Source organism: Sebastes umbrosus, chromosome 5 (genome assembly GCF_015220745.1).
Source record: "Sebastes umbrosus isolate fSebUmb1 chromosome 5, fSebUmb1.pri, whole genome shotgun sequence".
Lineage (NCBI taxonomy): Eukaryota > Metazoa > Chordata > Actinopteri > Perciformes > Sebastidae > Sebastes > Sebastes umbrosus.
The window spans coordinates 35767923-35788005 of NC_051273.1; the positions used below are offsets into that span (position 1 = coordinate 35767923).

At 42.7% G+C, this 20083-nt stretch overlaps 1 protein-coding gene across 1 annotated transcript in view; it reads left to right on the forward strand.

The window, feature by feature from the left end:
- Positions 1–20083, forward strand: part of arhgap39 (Rho GTPase activating protein 39) — a 106073-nt gene that overhangs the window by 70946 nt on the left and 15044 nt on the right. Inside the window, exons 2-4 of the mRNA XM_037769258.1 lie at positions 262–675; positions 12225–13509; positions 18381–18545. Coding sequence (XP_037625186.1) covers positions 262–675; positions 12225–13509; positions 18381–18545 — 1864 coding nt within the window. The remainder of the gene's footprint in view (positions 1–261; positions 676–12224; positions 13510–18380; positions 18546–20083) is intronic.

Consider the following 20083-nt stretch of genomic DNA (forward strand, 5'->3'; position numbering starts at 1 on the left):
TGGGTGTCTTTATGCTTCTGATTCCTAATTTTAATAGAGGGGGAAGCAATAAATAAGATGTCCCTGCTTCTCTTTGAAGCTCTAAAGAAGGCATGTTGTTACTGAAATATCAATCAAAGTGCTCCTGCCTCTTTTTGAAGTTGTTGTACTTGTTTGCTGCTGAGTGGTCAGCTTCAGCATGCATCTGTTGGATCAGGAAGAGTTGGACCTCCAGTCACAGTCATGTTTCTAAAAGTCTCTCTCTGAATTCTCCCCCTGCAGGTTGGAGTGGGTGGAGATCATCGAGCCGCGCACGCGGGAGCGTATGTACGCCAACCTGCTGACGGGCGAGTGCGTGTGGGACCCTCCGCAGGGCGTCTGCATCAAGCGGACCGGTGACAACCAGTGGTGGGAGCTGTTCGATCCCAACACGTCGCGCTTCTACTACTACAACGCCTCCACCCAGCGCACGGTGTGGCACCGGCCACAGGCCTGCGACATCATCCCCCTAGCCAAGCTGCAGACTCTGAAACAGCACACCGACGTCACCAACCCCCGTCCCGCAGGCGGAGGAGGGAGAGCGTCGGCCGAAAACAGCCCGGGGCGTAACAGCGGGGTCAGCCGAGAGGGGAGCACCTCCTCCTCCCTCGATCAGGAGCTTTCTGAGAAACAGGGCAACAGAGAGGAGACAGACAGGTAAGAGACGGTTGGTCACGTGATGAGTCACCTGACACAGAAACCTAACAAGCAGCAGACAGGAACATTATTCTGTAGGTCGCAAGTCGTAACATTAAAAGGGAACTTTTTTTACACATCAAAGTCTGTTAACAACTAGAGGTGTATCGATATGTTTTTACAACGATACGACACGTATCACTTTCCATGGTTCCGCTACGATTCAAGGACGATATTTGGCTCATCTAGAGGGTCGCAGGATCAAAGCCGGCTCAGGGCCCTTCTGTCTGGAGTTAGCATGTTCTCCCCGTATTAGCTTGGGTTTTTCTCCAGGTTCTCCGGCTTCCTCCCACAGTCCAACGACTTTCAGGTTCATTGTTGACTCTAAATGTCCCGTAGGTGTGAATGTGAGTGTGAATTGGCTGGAGACCTGTCCAGGGTGTACCCCGCCTTCGCCCAATGTCAGCTGGGATCGGCTCCAGCCCCCTCCCCCGCGACCCTGAATAGGAGAATTAGGAGAATTCCACGAAGTTTTTCTTGTAAGGGAATCAGGGATAAAATGAATTACGACGATTAATGGCAAATACATACATCTTTTACTAGAAAATAATAAACAGTGCAACTGCAGGACCTGCTGCTTCAGTTCTCTAGATACAAGGCAGTGCAATATTTAACACAAAATATGATAAACCAACTTCTATTCAGGATGAATGAACAGTGGTTTAACCTGCTGCTTCTGTCCTCATGTTCAATATAAACAGTGGAGAAATAATATTTAGTGCTAAAAAATACATCCATATAATATTTGTCGTGCTTAAATACAAGGAGCAAATTCTTAGTATCGATACAATCGATTATTTACCTTGCAAATCAATTTCAGATCAATATACTTCCCCCGTGAAGGACAACTTGGCAAGCACCTATCGACGTAGTTGGATTGCAGGAATATAAATCAATACCTATTTACAAGTGTTGGAGCACATATATGAAAAGGAGTTGTACAAAGTTGTTTTGTGGCTCTGATAAATTGCCTCAAGTGAAGTCATTTGAGGCAATTTTATGTGGGCACCAGGTTTTCACAAGGGAGAAAAATGCATGGAATAAAACACAATATCTCTGGTTCTGCAACATCAATTTAGAATTGTGAACATCTGCGCTTTTCACACCAGCCTCATCTTATATTGAAGCACGATTCCTGCATCGCACTGATACTGTCTCTGCAACCATGTCTCTAGTTTGCAAATATCCACATCAGTTCTTCTGGTTCCTAGAGTGTTGGTAACCCTAGATGACCTGTGTGATGGTTTCCTGGAGAGAGTGGATGAGGGGATAAATATTCATTAAACAGAGCAAGGTTCTGCTTTTGAGCAACACAGTGTTAATAAACAGTCAGAAGGGAAAGACATTTTGGCTGCGTTTGAATAGTCCTTTTCTCTCAGTAAGGTCCCTCACTGAGTGAAGTGACCCGGAAGTATCTAAGTGGCAGCCATGATGAGAGCTGGTGGAATCCTCTAAATTCTGAGGAAAGGTGCTTCAATGCTTCCTTTCTTATCTCCTTTAGCAGAGGACACACTAGAGCATCCTTTACCAAAGGAAATGAGATAATGCCGTCCCACAATTCCTTGCGGCCGTAACATTTAAAGCGACGCACCTTTCTGCAATTGATGAAAACATATGATATGCCTATCTTGCATAGATTTAACCATTATTTCTATACAGTCATATACTAATGGTTAGATTCATGTTGATGAATATGAGTGGACAGTGACAACCATTTCATTTCACTTTATTTCTATGTATTTATTTCGAACATTTAACAAATAAGTAAAAAAATCAAAACAATTATAACAAACAAAATGGACAGCAAACATATAGCAAACTGTTAATAAGCAAATTCTCATAAACCGCATAAATAATCACACAAATAGCCTAAATGTTGCATCTCTGAAAAGGAAAAGGAAGTAAACTTTTGTGACTGGTAGCCTATAATCCCATTTTTAATTTCAACTCAAACCTCGGTAATGAAGTAATATTTTTTGTGGGGTGGTCCACGTTTAAGATAAGATAATCCTTTATTAGTCCCACGTCGGGGGAAAAAAAGCAAGATAGGCCTATAATAAATAAACAGTAAAAAAGCAAAATATAATAAGTAGACAGACTGAATGGTGGGATTCACATTATTGCACATAGGAGATATAAATATCGAACAGTTTAATTGATATTGCACATGAGTGCAAAGTGAAGCAGCCGGTCACTGAAGGAGCTGTATATACAGCCTGCATGAAACAATATGGTAAGAACAGCGACAGGGCCAAGTGTAAGATTTGCTTTTTGTAGTCCATCTTCACATAGCATAGCATAACATCCGTCGTCACATATGCGGAGCCTATAGTGTGAGAGCAGTCGGATTCTCTGAACACCGCGGTTTGTCTTTTCCTGAGTCCTTCTGCATTCTCTTTCACATCTTTCCTTCACTTCATGACGTTTTTCCATCAAGGTCAAGGAGAAGTGGTTAGGAAAAGACATTAGGACGTACATTTTTGACTTTTCGACCGCGACACTCAGTGGTAGGTGTAAAACCGCTTTATAGAATCCCGATTTACATGCAACCGTTAGTTTTCCTGAAAGGTCAGAATTTGGTTTCCGTTTCTGAGTCACTTCCTGTCCCCCCTTCTCTTTCTGGCCCCCCCCCCACCCCACCCCCTTTCTGTTTCTGTCACTGTCTATTAATTTCTATCCTCTCTCACCTTCAGAGTCCCCCCCCACCCTCTCTTTACCCCCCCCCCCCAGTCTTGCTTTCCTTGGTTTGCTGGTTTGCTGTAATCTGCTGCAGTCTGCAGTGATTGGTGGATATGCCTGGCTGGGGTCACAGTGTCCTGTAAATGTCTTCTTTACTTCAGCGAGAGGACACACACACACACACACACACACACACACACACACTCAGAGAGAGTAGTACACAGTGTGCGAGCGTCCTAGCTGATCTAGCCAGTTACTCACAGTGTACACTCAGAGGAACAGAGAAGCACTGCTCTTACAGACAGTTAGAGACTCAATGAGAACAACATGTTAGTGACTCATTTGTGAGACCAATACTAACATTTTATTAACAACCGTACTCGCCAACCTTGAGACCTCAAAAATAAGGAGGATTTCAAAACTAAAGTGGTGGGTCTGGGGCCCTCACTCAGAAAAATCTGAGTTTCAGAGACTTTGTTTCCTGCATTCTGGTGTCTTTAAAAGAATGAAAATAACAAAACAATAAATACACTGCAACAGTTTCTTTGTTAAATAGGCTTACTTTTAATTTTATTTTCAGTTCTCAAGTTCTCAGGGAAGTGTGAATCTCTGGTATAAACTTGGCTAATATTCATCATATTTTTTTGCCCTGCTTTGAGTATTTCTTTCTCTTAGTTCTGTCCATTTCTCTCTCCTTCTCTCACTCACCGAAGGCCCTTTCAGACACACCGCGACAACGCCACCACTGCGCTGTTATTTCAAATAGCTTGCACTGCGCCACGACGGCTTTGCCGTGATGGAGCTCAGAGCTCAGACTGTGCCGCGGTGTCGCGAGTAGCTCTCCTCAATTGGGAACAGACATAGGTGTAGCTCTATTGCTGTCTGGCTGGAAACAGTATGGCTTATGGCTTATACACGCCGTACAGTACCAGAAACATGTTCAGATAACGAAAAAGGAAAAAAAGGTGTGAGAAATTGCCATAAATTGGGAGAAATGCGGGAGAATTGTGACCTCGGGAGGAAACCAGGAGAGGGCAATAAAAAAACGGAGTCTCCCGGCAATATCGGGAGGGTTGACAAGTATGTTAACAACCCTAATGAACTACTGGCAGCCCTGAGATGCTGCTGTCTTCATGAAACCTTATGAAGAGGGTTCATCCTCTGGGAGCATGAATGTATTCAGTAATGGCACAGCAATCCCCGCATTAGATTCTGATATTTCTTGTGATGTTTTTTTCCCGCAGGCACAGTTTAGCATGCTTTACTGTAATCCGATTGTGTTGCACTAATAGAGATAGAATGGGAGTAGAACGGATATTGAGCTGTTTTCTGTGGTCATTTGACTAGTACGAAAGAAAATAGCAATTGTTTGTTGTTATGGTGACAAGACACGTCAGTGGGGCAGTAAAGTGTGATCGCAGCTCGCTGGGAAGAGAACGGACACAGCTCCAGAGACGGATGGCTGGCTAGTTAGCTCGGTAGCTTGTCCTTCTCTGGAGCGGCAGAGGGACCGTTACACCCAGCGCTGCCGCCGGCCACGAGCCTGCTGTTTGGCTCATTAACTGGAACCAGTGTAGCATTAAAACATGGCGGACAAACGAGCCGAACAAAGTTGTCACTCATGTGGTGATAGTAATGTGCTTTCCTACGCTGTGACAAGAGTGTGTGGATGAAGCATTAAGTATTCCATTTCACTCATATACTCTGGCTCTCTTAGTAACGTTACTACTGCTCGTTTTAGTCGTTACTGCTAACCCTCAGTGAGTCCACGACTTAAATCAGTTTAGTTTTTAAGAAAGTTAGCCCGCCACAATGGTCGCAATGGCAACACTAGGCTACCCGTAAAAATGGCCGCCACTCTGATAATCCTGCTATGTTGATTTGAATGGGAATGTCCGTTCTACTCCTATTCTATTTCTATAGTTGCACCAAACCGTGAACACTGAAGTTTCCAAATGAATTTCCTGCTGCTGCTTCATGTTATAAGCTTTCCACAGACAAACCAGCAGGAGGCTCTTATTGTGAAAGAGCTACAGGAAAGAAAGTTAACAGGGTTTTTCTTTAATAGAAATTGGTCTACACTACAAGAGTTAAACTTCTAGGCACTATTTGTTCAGGGGATGATTTTTAAATATAGCAGGGAGGAGGAAGAAACAGCCACAGTGAGCTGTTAGATGAAGAGCTGCAGGTCACTCATCTCCAAAAGGCCATCAACTCATTTTACCATGGCGTGCAGTCGTATTGAAAAACATTTGACACCAGATTGAATGGTTGCAGTTGGTGGTCGCCCCCCCATCAACTCAGATATTATCTGTTCATAGTAAATATTCAAAGGAGAATCAAATGCATGATATTCTCTGGTCATATTGGTTCACTCTCCAGCGGCATTTAGTTCTAGCAGTTAGCAGTGTATTTAGAGTGGGAGCTGAGTGTCGGGCTGAAGATGGTCTCTGGAGAGAGCGGATGCTGTTAAGGGGAGCAGGACAGGCAGTCTGTCATAGAGCACACTGCTTCCTCTGTGACAGATGGGAGCTTTTGACCTCTACACAGCTCTACCTCCCTGCACACACCAAGCATCCTATTAAAGGAGGGAGGGAGGGAGGGAGGGACAAATGGGATGAAGAAGAGAGAGGATAAACGAAAAGTGCTTTGTTCACTTGTATTGTCATTACTGGGATAACCTTTCAAGCACCGCTAGTGATTTTCACTATTCACACATGCACTACATTCAGGAACATTTCCCTCTAGCGCCTTTTCACACATGCCATGGCAATGAGGGAATAGATGTGGCAAAGAAGACAGTCCAACAGATGGCGGTAATGCAACACTAATGGATGCCAACTGCCATAAAACCCAACAGAAGAAGAAGAAGATGGGGCAAGGCCGGATGTACGTGTATGCGTCGGAAGATGTCTCTTATTATTTGCATTGCGGGGGAGGAACTGTTTTTGTTCTGGGGCAATTTTTTTGCAAACAAATCAACCACAAAAGCATTGGTGTAAATTCTAAAGCGTAAACGAGTTGCAGATTCAAATATGTCATCAATAGAGTCTTGTGAATGGTTCCCTCGCTCCACGTGAAAGCCTCTTTTGTCAGACGGACGTAACCCTTCACACGCTTGTCCCTGCAACGTAACTGCTTTCATTCACAATACAGCTGTACCGGCATTTTTCCTGAAATGGTCTTTAGGTGGGAATTTGGTGGTACAGATTTCCCTGAATATTGATATATATATATAGATACTATGCATGTAACAAGCGTATATTGACACACCGTCCCCGGTCCGTCCAAAACTAACGCTAGAGGGGTACCTAGAGGATCGATATCAGATGCCAAGGGGCACAGACCAAGGTACTTGACGAGTTGGGAGTGAGACTGTGTTGTCCAAATGCACAAAAACAACTAATTGGCATTGTCACCTCCCCATCCTGCACCAAGCCTTTACCTGACCCCTCTTTGCCTCTTTGTCTATTATTGTGAAAGGGAATTATTCACGGATGTTCCAAGAAACTCTTTTATCCTGCATTTGTGCGTGTCCACACATGTATCCTTGTGTGTGTGTGTGTGTGTGTGTGTGGTGAGAGGCCTGGTGGCACAGCTGCAGACTGCCAGTCCAGATGGCTGGGAGATCTGCTCTCACGCATTCCTTATTGGATCTGGTTAGATGTGAAGTGTCCACCAAGTCTTTCAGTCACTCTCTCTCTGTGTGTCTCACACACACACACACACACACACACACACACACACACACAAACACACACACACACACACACACAGGAGCAGCAGCGGCGGCAACTAGCCAGTGGAGTCACAGTGACCATGTGGTCTGGACCATGTGTAAACTGATAGACACAAATCCTTTAATGTTGTGTGCTACATTGTAGAGTATGACATTTTAAAACGAGTGCAAATGACATTGTGTCAGTACATTCTATGAGTACAGTGGTTTGGTGTAGAAAAATGGCATATAGCATGAAATAAGCAGCCATTGTGACATGCTAGACTAACAGACTTATATTCAGACATAGACTGCAAGTCAGTCAATCAGTGACACAGCATAGCTGACCTTGAAGGCTGATTGTGAGGAGCAGGAGGGGAGATTTCCAGCGGTGGCAGCTCACAGTCCAGTGGCACATCCTTCATTTCACCCTCCATGGTCTTCACATGGTTGTATCCAGAAGGTAACCACCAAGTTGCGAAAACGTGCGAAAATTCTCGCGAGACTCGATGTTCGACGACCTTTCCTAACCTTAACTATTCAAGGACAACGCCTAACCTCAACCATTCAAGGTCAATGCCTAACTTTAACCATTCAATGTCAATGCCCAACCTTAACTGTTCGAGGTCAATGCCCAACTTTAACCATTCAAGGTCAATGCCCAACCTTAACCATTCAAGGTCAATGCCCAACTTCAACTGTTCAAGGTCAATGCTCAACCTCAACTGTTTGAGGTCAATGCCTAACCATGACTATTCAAGGTGAGTGCCTAACTTTAACCATTCAAGGTCAATGCCTAACCTTAACCGTTTGAGGTCAATGCCTAACCTTGACCGTTCAATTCTTCCCTTAACCATCTTGCGAGAGTTTCGCAACTTGGGGGTTACCTTCTAGACACTGCCCCTTCACAATGTGCTTACCAGTGGTTTTAAGTTTTAAATCAAACCATCCCCTTTTAACTTTTCCACATGCAGTTTTGTCTTGATCCAGCATTATCCACGCCGGTGACACCTTCTGAGCCATCACTCCTCTGATCACAATTTTGTTTTGATTATTGTTAGTATTAATTGCTTAATTGTTTGTAGACATACAGGCACTATGCTTTGTGTTAGTTAGTTAGTTAATAGTCTGGTAAATTGTTTATACATAGCACTTAAAACACAGAGGGACTTTTTTACAAAAGACCAACTTTGGAAGATACTCAAGCTTCGTATTAGCATTAGGTGAACTTTAGAATGCACAGAAGAGAACAAGGACTGTGGATTTGTGGATTTTTGCCGTAGCAGCTTGTGAATCGGAAGCGTGAAATTCAAATGCAGTTGACTTCCAATACAGTTGTAAGGATGAATGTCATTTGTTTCTGCTACAAACTAGATGTTCGTGTTAATAGTAATAGACGGAGAGAAAGAAAAAACATGGGAAGAAGGGAGTTAAACTTCCGTTCAGTGTCCTCCTGATCACGGTCATTGTGTTTTAATGCAGTCAAATGTTCTGTTTCTGTTGTCAGACAGCTGAACGAGTGTGAACTTAAAGGGGACATATCATGAAAAACTCACTATTTCAGTGCCTCCCAATCCACAAACTGGGAAATAAGACAACCCAGTTAGTTTTTTGTGGGCTGTCTAGATCATAAAACAAGATATTCAACAAGCCATTCAGATGTGGCTCCCCTTCCTATGTCAAATGCAGGCTCATTAGAATATACCGCCCACAGTTTGAGAACTACCTTTGCAAAGGAGCGCCATATTTTTCTCTCAAGCCAATCAGAGCAGACTGGGCTTTTTCAGGAGGTCTTAAAGAGACAGGCGCTAAAACAGAGTGTTTCAGACAGAGGGTGAATACAGGAATATTCAGACAGAAAGGATGAAAAATAATGAGTTTTTGGAACATTAAAAGCATTTGTTTACATTAAAGCATGTAAACATGTTCTAGTAGAAACCCAAAATACAAGTATGATATGTCATCTTTAAATACTATGTTGACATGCAGTCATTACCAAGCTGCTGGACTGCAGATTCAAATCGCTATCTTTCGATCACAGCATCGTCTGACAAAATAAATAAGAATACGGGTTAATGACAGCAGCTGTGCTGTGAGGTTTGGCAATATTGACATTTAAAATGATGACGGGGAAAGTTAGGAGCAACAAAAGCATGTCATATTCAAACGCAGCCCCAAAGCATCGGTTATCTGTTCCAAATGAGCTGCAAAAGTGTATTTATGCTTGTGAAACACGCAAAATGTTGTCAAAACATTTCTCAAATATATTATAAATGCGGCCGCTGAAGAACAGACGCTCTGCTTCTGAAATGTTTTCTGTGTACATTGAAATTGCAACAGAGCCAGAGAACACAATTTAGATGTATAAAACAGAATGTATGAACACTTAAGCGTGTGTCTCCATCTTCTCACTTCTCTGCATGTGTTTTGAATCTTGATGTAACTGTCCATGATTCCCTGAGGCAAAGATGGCTCAGAGCGACCACATCAGGACAACCACAAGTGACTTATTGAGTATCGGATAGTATTATCTTGTCTTCCCTCATATTGCAGTGAAAGTTGATGTAAGTCATAACATAGAACCACAGTGGTTGGGATATTCTTTAGCTTAGTTTTCAGTTAGCCTGTGCACGACATGCAGAATGCTGAGGAATGCTGTTTGAATGCTTGTTCTTTTATTCTCATTATTTGTGAACAAAAAACAACAGATTTTTTAAAATTCACTTTAATTGAAAGAACAGATATACCTAGGCCATTACTCAAGTCCGACTCAGTATTCAAGACTTTACCGTCTCATATGAATGAAAAAAAATATATACATAAAAATTAGGGCTATCAATCGATTAAAAACATTTTTCTTTTTTTTTTTTATTATTATTTGTTCAAAATGTACCTTAAAGGGAGATATGTCAAGTATTTAATATTCTTATCAACATGGGAGTGGGCAAATATGCTGCTTTATGCAAATGTATGTATATATTTATTACACAAATACAAAACAATGACAGATATTGTCCAGAAACCCTCACAGGTACTGCATTTAGCATAAAAACAATATGTTCCAATCATAACATGTCAAACTGCAGCCCAACAGGCAACAACAGCTGTCAGTGTGTCAGTGTGCTGACTTGACTATGACTTGCCCCAAACTGCATGTGATTATCATAAAGTGGGCATATCTGTAAAGGGGAGATTCGTGGGTAACCATAGAACCCATTTACATTCACACATCTGGAGGTCAGAGGTCAAGGGACCCTTTTGAAAATGGCCATGCCAGTTTTTACTTACCAAAATGTGCTAAATTTTGAGCATTATTTAGCTTCCTTCCCGATAAGATAGCATGACATGCTCCTTATGTTTTCTAGTTTCATATGATATCTTCTAGCTCTAAAACTGAACCTGCTACAGCCTCTGAAAGACAGTAAAGTTGGTCGGGATAGCGGGGTTGAATACAGAATACAGCTTCTCTTTGGAATTGAAATAGAATAGATGGAATTGAAAGGGATATGCAGCCAGTCCTGATGTGGAAATAGGTGACCTTAGTTGTACTACTGGCACAATCAACATTTAAACACCTCTGGCCACTGTGGGATTCGTTGGTACCTCAGTGAAACATCTCAGTCACTGACAGCTGGTCGAGACTGGAAAAGGGAGGGGGTGTGTAAATTGATTTGAAGGTCAAATGATCATGAATAATTAATAATAATAATTAAGGAGAGGAAGAACAACGTTCACTGTGTAGTGAAGACTGGGAGACACAGAGAGAAGGTTGGCAGATGGAAAAAGAGGAACGGTGGACACATGGTGGAGAAAGAGAAGCTTAAGAGCAGAGGAGTGGATGGACTGAAGAAGAAAGAGAGAGAAAGTGGGTTAGAGCTGTGAGTGTGGAGCAGGTTGTGATAGATGCCAGCACAGCCCTGTAATGCTTAATCCTGCCCTCTTTGTTTCCCTCACACACACACACACACACACACACTGGCACTATTGAGCAGCGGCCCTGGGGATCAGTGAGTGGAAGTATTTGGAAACGCAGGGTGGCCAATGCCGCAATCGATGTCACACTTCCCTCCCTCTGCCCAGTCCACTTCTTGTTCCTCATCCCACAGCGCTCCTCCTCCTCCTCCTCCTCCTCCTCCTTCTCCTCCTCCTCCTCACTGTTGTCTCACAAACAATGTGAGGGCCCACTCACTGAGAGTGAATGTGAACTGATGAAGTAAATATAATATTGGGAAAACTAAAGGAGCTACGTAGAATAATATTATCGAGAATGTAAATTGTGTTTTTGTTTTCATGCATGTTTCTTTTGACTTACTGTTGTAAAAATTAAAAATGCAATTCAAACTTTGCCCAAACTGCTTAAAACTGCCACGAGTTTTATTAGACACAAAGGACAAAACCAGACTGGTCAAGTCTCCATTGATAGCAACACCTGAGAACAGCTGTCAGTGTGCTGACTTGACTATGACTTGCCCCAAACTGCATGTGATTATCATAAAGTGGGCATGTCTGTAAAGGGGAGACTCGTGGGTACCCATAGAACCCATTTACATTCACTGATCTGGAGGTCAGAGGTCAAGGGACCCCTTTGAAAATGGCCATGCCAGCTTTTCCTTGCCAAAATTTAGCGTAAGTTTTGGAGCGTTATTTAACCTCCTTCACGACGAGCTATTAATTGGAAATTAGTGGCAATTAGTGGCAAATTTGACAGCCCTATTTAAGATATATAACTACAGCTAAAGGGAAAATGAAAATGACCATGATAAAGGCCATCTGCATTTGGAAAAACTGTCTTTTGTGTGACTTTCCACTCACTGTGTAAAATGGGCGTGGTTGTTATATTGTGGTTTTTCTGAACACTGTCCAGTGTTATGGCATCTGATAAGCCTTTAAACTAATGGATCCATTACCCAAAGAGGACGTCTTGGATCGTACTTCATTGTCTGACCAGTACCAGTAGACACATGCCCACACCATTGCAGACCCTTGCCAATGTCGGATTACTATTCATTGAACATAGCCTGAGTAGAACAGCATGATATTTTGGTAAAAAGTTGTATATGATTATTACAGGATATGACCCTTACTTCAATCTTCTGTCCTCCTCTCCTCTCAGGACCTCTCCCTTCAGGTGGAACACTGGTACGAAGGAGCGAATGCTGATAAAGGTGACCGACAGAGAGCCCAGCTTCTTGGCCCACCAGGGTAATGGTTATTCCCCCTGCGACCCCCCCACCACCCCTGGTCCTCCTTCTGCAGGGGGCACCGCCCCACGAACCCGCCGTTCCTCTGGAGGAAACCCGCCTACGGAACCCGACGGCTCCCCCGTCCTCTACGCCGAGCGTCGTCAGTCTCCCTTCCTGAAGCGGGCCGAGCTGGGCGGCACCGGGACCCACCGCCGTTCCTCGGCCGACTCCCAGCCTCCCTCGCCCCGCTACGCCTATGAGCCCCCGCTGTACGAGGAGCCGCCGTCAGAGTACCAGCCCCCTCCCATCTACGAGGAGCCTCCCACTGACATGCACCTCGCCGAGGCCTTCTACGGCACCGGCAAGTCGCCTGCTCGCAAGTCTTCGGCCCCCCTCTATCACTCCCCCAAGCAGGGCCAGTCGCCCTACGGCCAGCTGGTTTTGACCAGGCAGAAGTGTCCAGAAAAGACCCAGAGTCTGGAGTACAGTCCTGTGGGGAAGGAGTACGTCAAGCAGCTGGTGTATGTAGAGCAGTCGTCTTCCAGTCCTCGCTTCAAGACCGCCGACCGCCTGCTGCGTTACGGCACTACGGGGGGCTACGGTGGCTCATATGGGGGGTCCTATACTCTGCAGCACAGCCAGTCTCTGATCAGGGATCCCCGCCTACTGCTGGACTACAGTGGGGAGGGTGGAGAGGGAGGCCAGAGGTTGCTTTATGAGGACTCCATATCCTGGACGTCCAGTCACACCCACTCCCTCTCCTCTTCCTCTACAGGCGGTCCTGGGGCTTTCTCTCCCGGAGGTAACCGCAAACGCAAGAGCCGCAAGCCGTCCCTCCCCCAGGAGCTGGCACGCTGCGGGGGGCTGGAGGGGGAGCTGACAGGCACGGCGTCCGAGGCCATGCTGGCCCAGGCCCGGCTGGCGTGGGAGGCCCAGCAAGTGATGAAACAGAGGAGCAGTTGGGACTCGGGGCAGGGCGGGGGGGCGGCCCACAGCTCCAAAGACGGCTACGAGAGCGACGGGGCGTTGCCTCTGCCGTTACCGGGACCGGTGGTGAGGGCGTTCAGCGAGGACGAGGCGCTGGCGCAGAGCGACGGCCACCACTGGAAACGCAGCACCTTCGATCGGCTGGGCTTCCCCCAGGCTCTGCTGGAGAAAAGCCTCTCGGTCCAGACCAACCTGGCCTCCCCTGAGCCTTACCTCCACCCCTCACAGGTACTGCTGCATGCTGGAAGTCTGTGTCCACATTAAGGAGTAGAATTCCAGTTTATTACAACTTGGGTCTTATTTTTCATGGTTCGGTCATTATTTCTATCAGTTTACAACCTGTCAGATCTCAGCTATTACTTTGATGAGTAAAATGTTATAAAACAGATAAAAATGATGAGAAAACGACCAAAATAAGACCCAAGTTTTAATAAGTTAATTAGTTAGAGTTATCATTTTAGGATATCAATACCAATCAGTTTATAAAGAAGTGATTTCAGCTCTCTGGCTACTTAGTTGTCTCAGGTTAGGAATGTGACTTTCAGTAAAAACACTCTAATTAAATAATTAAATAATGATTAAAAAATCAATATATTATAATAAATATAATTTAAAAATAATAATAATTAGGTAGAAACACTCTAATTAAATAATTAAATATAATATAAATACAATAAAAAAAAATTAAGTAAAACACTCTTATTAAATCATTAAATAATAAATACATAAAATAAATATAATAAAAATATAAATAATAATTATGTAAAAAGACTATAATTCATATTATTGGCAAACAATTAAAAGATTATTGTAGATCCAGTATGTTAAAACAAAATGTAATTGATTAATTCTAGAACACTTTTTTTGACAACCAAATTCCAGATGGTTCTGCAGAGCTGTTGTGGTTACAGTATAATCTGATTCATGTACACACACACACCATCAGTGAATGGCCCAGTCAGGTCTGATATTGTCCTGTGGTGGGAAGTCATGGATGTTTCATGTAATGCTGCTGAGCCTCAGATTGGCTTATATAACAGTCACACTGCTGCCTGGTCCAGTGAGACACTATCACTGCACCCACAGCAGCACCATGCTCAGGGAACACACACATATAAACACGCCAAGAATAGCAAAGCAAAGGATGTGCAAATGTGATTATTGCACCTGCTTTAACTATCTTATAATTATACGGCATCATTCAGTGAATTAAGAAATCCTTGATTAGCAACAGCGTCATTTTCCTTTATTATTATGTAGAACATCCCCGGACAGTGTACACTCATCCTGACATAACACATCCAGTCCTGGAAAAGCTTCGCTTTCCTTTGATATCTTCATCAGCAAATGGAAATGTATAAGCTCATGCTGCCTTCACATGGGGTCGTGTTTACCGTGTTCCAGATGAACGCCCCCCTCTTGTGGTATTCACGACCTCGTAAGTGGAAATTTTCTGAAAGCTCAGAGTTCACGAGTTGTGACGTGTTTGCTGACGTACTCAGAAATGTCATGGAAGTTCATTTTTCGGTGCATAATAAGTAGGGTTGTCAATGGAAATATTTAATCGCGATTAATCGCATGATTGTCCATAGTTAATCGCAAATTAATCCCACATTTTTCAAAATGTACCTTAAAGGGAGTCAAGTATTTAATACTCTTATCAACATGGGAGTGGACAAATCTGCTGCTTTATGCAAATGTATGTCTATATTTATTACACAAACACAAAACAATGACAGATATTGTCCAGAAACCCTCTCAAGTACTGCATTTAGCATAAAACAATATGCTCAAATCATAACATGGCAAACTGCAGCCCAACAGGCAACAACAGCTGTCAGTGTGTCAGTGTGCTGACTTGACTATGACTTGCCCCAAACTGCATGTGATTATCATAAAGTGGGCATGTCTGTAAAGGGGAGACTCGTGGGTACCCATAGAACCCATTTACATTCACTGATCTGGTCAAGGGACCTCTGACCTCCAGTTTATTATTGGAAATCAATTAACGACACAAAACAATGACAGATATTGTCCAGAAACCCTCACAGGTACTGCATCTATGCCTTTGAAAATGGCCAAGCCAGTTTCTCCTCGACAAAATGTAGCGTAAGTTTGGAGCGTTATTTGAGCCCGCTACAACCTCAAATTCACAAGTTGCGTTAATGCGTAAAGGAAATTAGTGGTGTTACAACGATTTTGAGTTAACACATTATTATCACGTTAACTTTGACAGCCCTAATAATAAGTTCATACATTGTTATTTTAGTCATAGCTTTTCTTCATAATTGTATATGTCTGAGGAAAATGTTGACATTCCCAACGGCCTCATCTTTTTCCTCTGTCATTATGCCTTTGCATTTCCTGCATTACGTTACCCGCTCGCTAGCTTGCTAAATTGTAGCGTAATGTGTAATCGCTGTTTGATCGAAAGCTCCAGCTACTAAATGAACCTTGAGACGAAGTATTTCACTTTGATTGAACGAGTTTCCGCTAACTCTTTGACAAATACATTTACCTGTAACGACTTCACAATAAAAGCCTCCTGCTAGTTTGAAGGTGGAAAGCTTTTAAAGGGATAGTTTGGGTGTTTTGAAGGGGGGGGGGGGGGGATGTGGACGGGAGCAAAGCAATGTACTGCTGTGAACGGGGGCAGCAGCAAAACAGATTTTAGACACCTGAAAGAAGGCCCACCTAAAAATATCTATAATCAGTACGCTATATTTAGAATATTTTCAGCGCTTTCCTTTGCCGTCAGGCAGCCCTTTCCGACGGGGAACTGAAGCTGTTGAATCATCTATGTTCTTTCAAAGCCACCAGACTTCATTGGAAAAAAACAGTAATTTTACCTGGCAGAATACGGGGGTTGCTGTTCTACCGCTGCATCGATTGGTTAGTTTGTTTGTATTCATGTGTGATTTTGGTTAGTTTGGATTTACCAAAGTCACACAATAGCACAAACTAACTAACCGATCGAGGCAGCGGTAGACTAGCAACCCCCGTGTTCTGCAAAGTCAAATTACTGTTTTTTTCAATGGAGTCTGGTAGCTTTGCCGAAAGCATAGATAACGGCTTCAGTTCACCGTCAGAAACATAGCTGTCTGACGGCAAGGTAAACCAGTGAAAATATTCTAAATATAGCGTACACCTAAAATGATATAAATTTTTTTAGGTGGGCCTTTCTTTAAGTGGCTAAACTACATTTTGCTGTAGGCCCCATTCACAGCCCTGTATTGCTTTGCTACCGTGTCGGTACTCTGTGTACACTGTGTTTCTCCAAACTGGGGGCGTGCCGACTGTCATCTACAGCAGGTAATACACTGATTATTGATAAGTACCTCATACAACTCTTCAAAACACCAAACTATCCTTTAAATGTAAAGCAACAGCTGCAAGAAATGTCCTACAATGTACACAATTTGTGTCCCCAAATGCTGTATATACATGCTGGTTTATTGTACTGGCACCAATTCATGCATTGAACATGGGAATGGGATGAGTCTCTGGGTAGCTCACTAAAGGAACGCTGAAGTATGTCTTCATCAGAGTTGAAGGGGTTGACTCTGATGATGCAGTCATGTTAAATTGTAAGTCATAGAACTGATTAAATCAGTTAGAAGATGTCCGTGTGCCAGTCAGAAATGTGTGATGTGATGATCTGTTGCAGTCTGAGAGTACTGTGAGTTTGCCTAAAACCTAACCAGCCTAGAAACAGATGGATGTTGGAGTTGTTTAAGTGTGATATAAAGAGACAGACGTGAAATGAACACATAAGCACTGGTTGGTGTGACATGTGCCTTAATCTGAGTCCTCAGTGGCCCTGAGGACATAAGAGGGCCGGGAAGCACTTAGCCAAGAGGAAAATAGGCTGTCGCTCCTCTCTGGGTCTGTCCACTCCCACCATTTTTATTTCTCTTGCTTTCTCTTTCTTTTTTAAATTCACCAATGCACCGCTTCAGTTTAAAGCTGAGAGCGTGAAGGGAGGAATCTGCTGAGCAGAACCCACCTTTGAAAGGAGAGAAAGAGCAGCAGTGGACGAAGTGGATGGAGAAGAGGAGAGAGAGAATGAAGGATTAAATGAACAGGGAGAGAACAGAGAGATGAGAGGGTTTTTTCAGCAACAGAGAAGGACTGAGGATATCAGAATAGTTGTCCTGTAAAATTACAGCCTCCATTACAGGAGCTAATTGTTGTAAAACACAAGCAAAGGAAAAGTGTGAAAGAACCTTTATTCTACAGAAATCTCAATGACATCGGAGAAAAGGCGAATGCAGCACAAGAATTAGGGCTGTCAATCGATTGAAATATTTATTCCCAATTAAATCACAAATTTTTTTATCTGTTCAAAATGTACCTTAAAGGGAGATTTGTCAAGTATTTAAAACTCTTATCAGCATGGTAGTGGACAAATGGGCTGCTTTATGCAAATGTATGTATATATTTATTATTATAAATCAATTAACAACACAAAACAATGACAGATATTGTCCAGAAACCCTCACAGGTACTGCATGTAGCATAAGAAATATGCTCAAATCATAACATGGCAAACTGCAGCCCAACAGGCCATTTTCATTCACATATCTGGAGGTCAGAGGTCAAACCTCCGGAAGATCGACTGCGTTAATGCGTTAACGTAAATTAGTGGCGTTAAACGAATTTGCGTTATTGCGTTAACTCTGACAGCCCTAACAAGAATATAAAGAGTTATACACAGTTATATACACTATACTACATATCATACTTCCTTCATGTTGACTTTCTTCCATACAGTATCTACCTTGCAGCCATAAAAGGCTCTTGCAGCCGTGATGTTCGTGTGTTTGAATAACTTTTCTTGCATCATTTTTTTGTTGATCCTCAGCTGTTACTTTAGATTGTTATTTCAACCGAGACACTGGACCCTTTGTTGCACTAACCTTGTGCATATTGACGTATTAACACGTCAGTATTAATCCCAATCAGCTTCCCCTGAGCGCTAAAGAAACCTTCAGCCCTCCATCCACTCTCAATGATCATCAGCAACAGCACAGAGATGAATGACATGTTCTGCTTCCTCTCTCCCTCTCTGTCTTTCCTCCTCTTTCCTCTGTTGTCAGTCGGAGGACCTCGGAGCCTGTGCCCAGTTTGAGGCCAGTCGAAATGCCAGGAATATGATGCCGAGCGCCAGCTGTGGCATTTTCCCAGAATTCACCCTGAGAAAGCCTTCCTCAGAGACCGACATCGAGAACTGGGCGTCCAAGCACTTCAACAAACACACACAGGTAGTCAAGAGGACGTGTGTATCTGACTCTTGTTGGTATTTCTGTCCTAACTGTTTATAAGAGTGTCTCCAGAATGATGTGGGATATCTAGAAATAGTTTATTCTCATGTGTAAGCTTCCTGCAGTGAAAGACATGGTCATGTCATTTCACCCTTATCGGAGCACTTTCTTTATCAAGTTTCAACATTTCATACCGTATATTCATCTTTGTCAGATCAAAATATTACTGTATATATATATACAGTATTACACTGTTTGTGGAAAACCCTTCAAATATATTGTTTCAGTTATCAGCTGATCACTAATCAGATTTAGCTACTCAGGAAATAACACATGAGTTGAGCTTGAAGGCTCTTTCTGGAACTTGGAAACAGCAGCTTGACATAAACCTCACAACAATAGGTCCATGTTGTTTCTGGTCTCAAGATCTGGTTGAAAGCTTCAGAAACATTGAAGTTGGACCATGTGTTGAGATTATTTTTGTTCTCAAAATACACAAGTTGATCTGATGTTTTGATTGAGGTTTGTATTAACAAGTTAGCCCGTTCAGACCGAAATTCATACAGAGCAAAAATGATCATTCCATTCAATATAACAAAACATTTTTACATGACTACAATAGAAATACTACACAGACAGGTCATAGTATGTTCTGTGAATGTTAATTATATCCAGTCATATTGATCACCTCATCCTTCACTCATCATGTTTGTCTGTTTCAAAACATACGTGCATGTGCACTCATTTCTGTAATGCATTTAATAGAATGCTCCAGGAATGACGTATTGTTGTAGGCCAACCAGGAAGTTAGCATCGGCCTGGGTTCCCTTGTCAAAAAGCCAATGGGGTTTTTCCATTGGGTTTTGGATTATTGCAGAAAATAAGCTCTGTGGCAAAAACACACGTTTATGATGCCGACACGTTTTGTTCAGGAAGATAATCTTCACAAATGAACACCACTATTATGATTTTTGAAACGTAACTGCAATCTCCAGAAGTAAAAAGCTAACATTAGACTAGAAACGAACTCAACCACGGTCATGACGTTTAGTTGTGTAATTTAGCCACTTGTTAGCAATCGTCTTTTTTAAGATGCATAAAAGCTTCAAAATTCACAAGTGGGATATTTATTGACGTATTTTATATCTCGTAGAACAAAACGTTAGAATCTCTTCAGCTTGTGTTAACCACATATCTTATTTCAGGCATCTAACTACTAAAAACCCTCTGGCTTCCAGACGAGGGAACCGGAAGTGCTAAAATGCTGACTCATTTCCGTGTTTGAGGACTCATTCCTGTAGCACTCTATTGAAGAATAGAATTTTGAATAGCATCTTGCTATTAGTATTACAGCTAAGAATAATGATCATGCTGTTTATTTGTTTGGTGTGTTTGAAAGAATTTGAAAGCTTGAAAATGAATTATTTAAAAACAAAAAAAAAGGATAGTGAATGTGTTTCACTCATCTATTTGCTTCTGTATAATGTCCTATATCTGTAACTGTATATCTGTCTTCTCTGATCTCTGATTTCAATGTT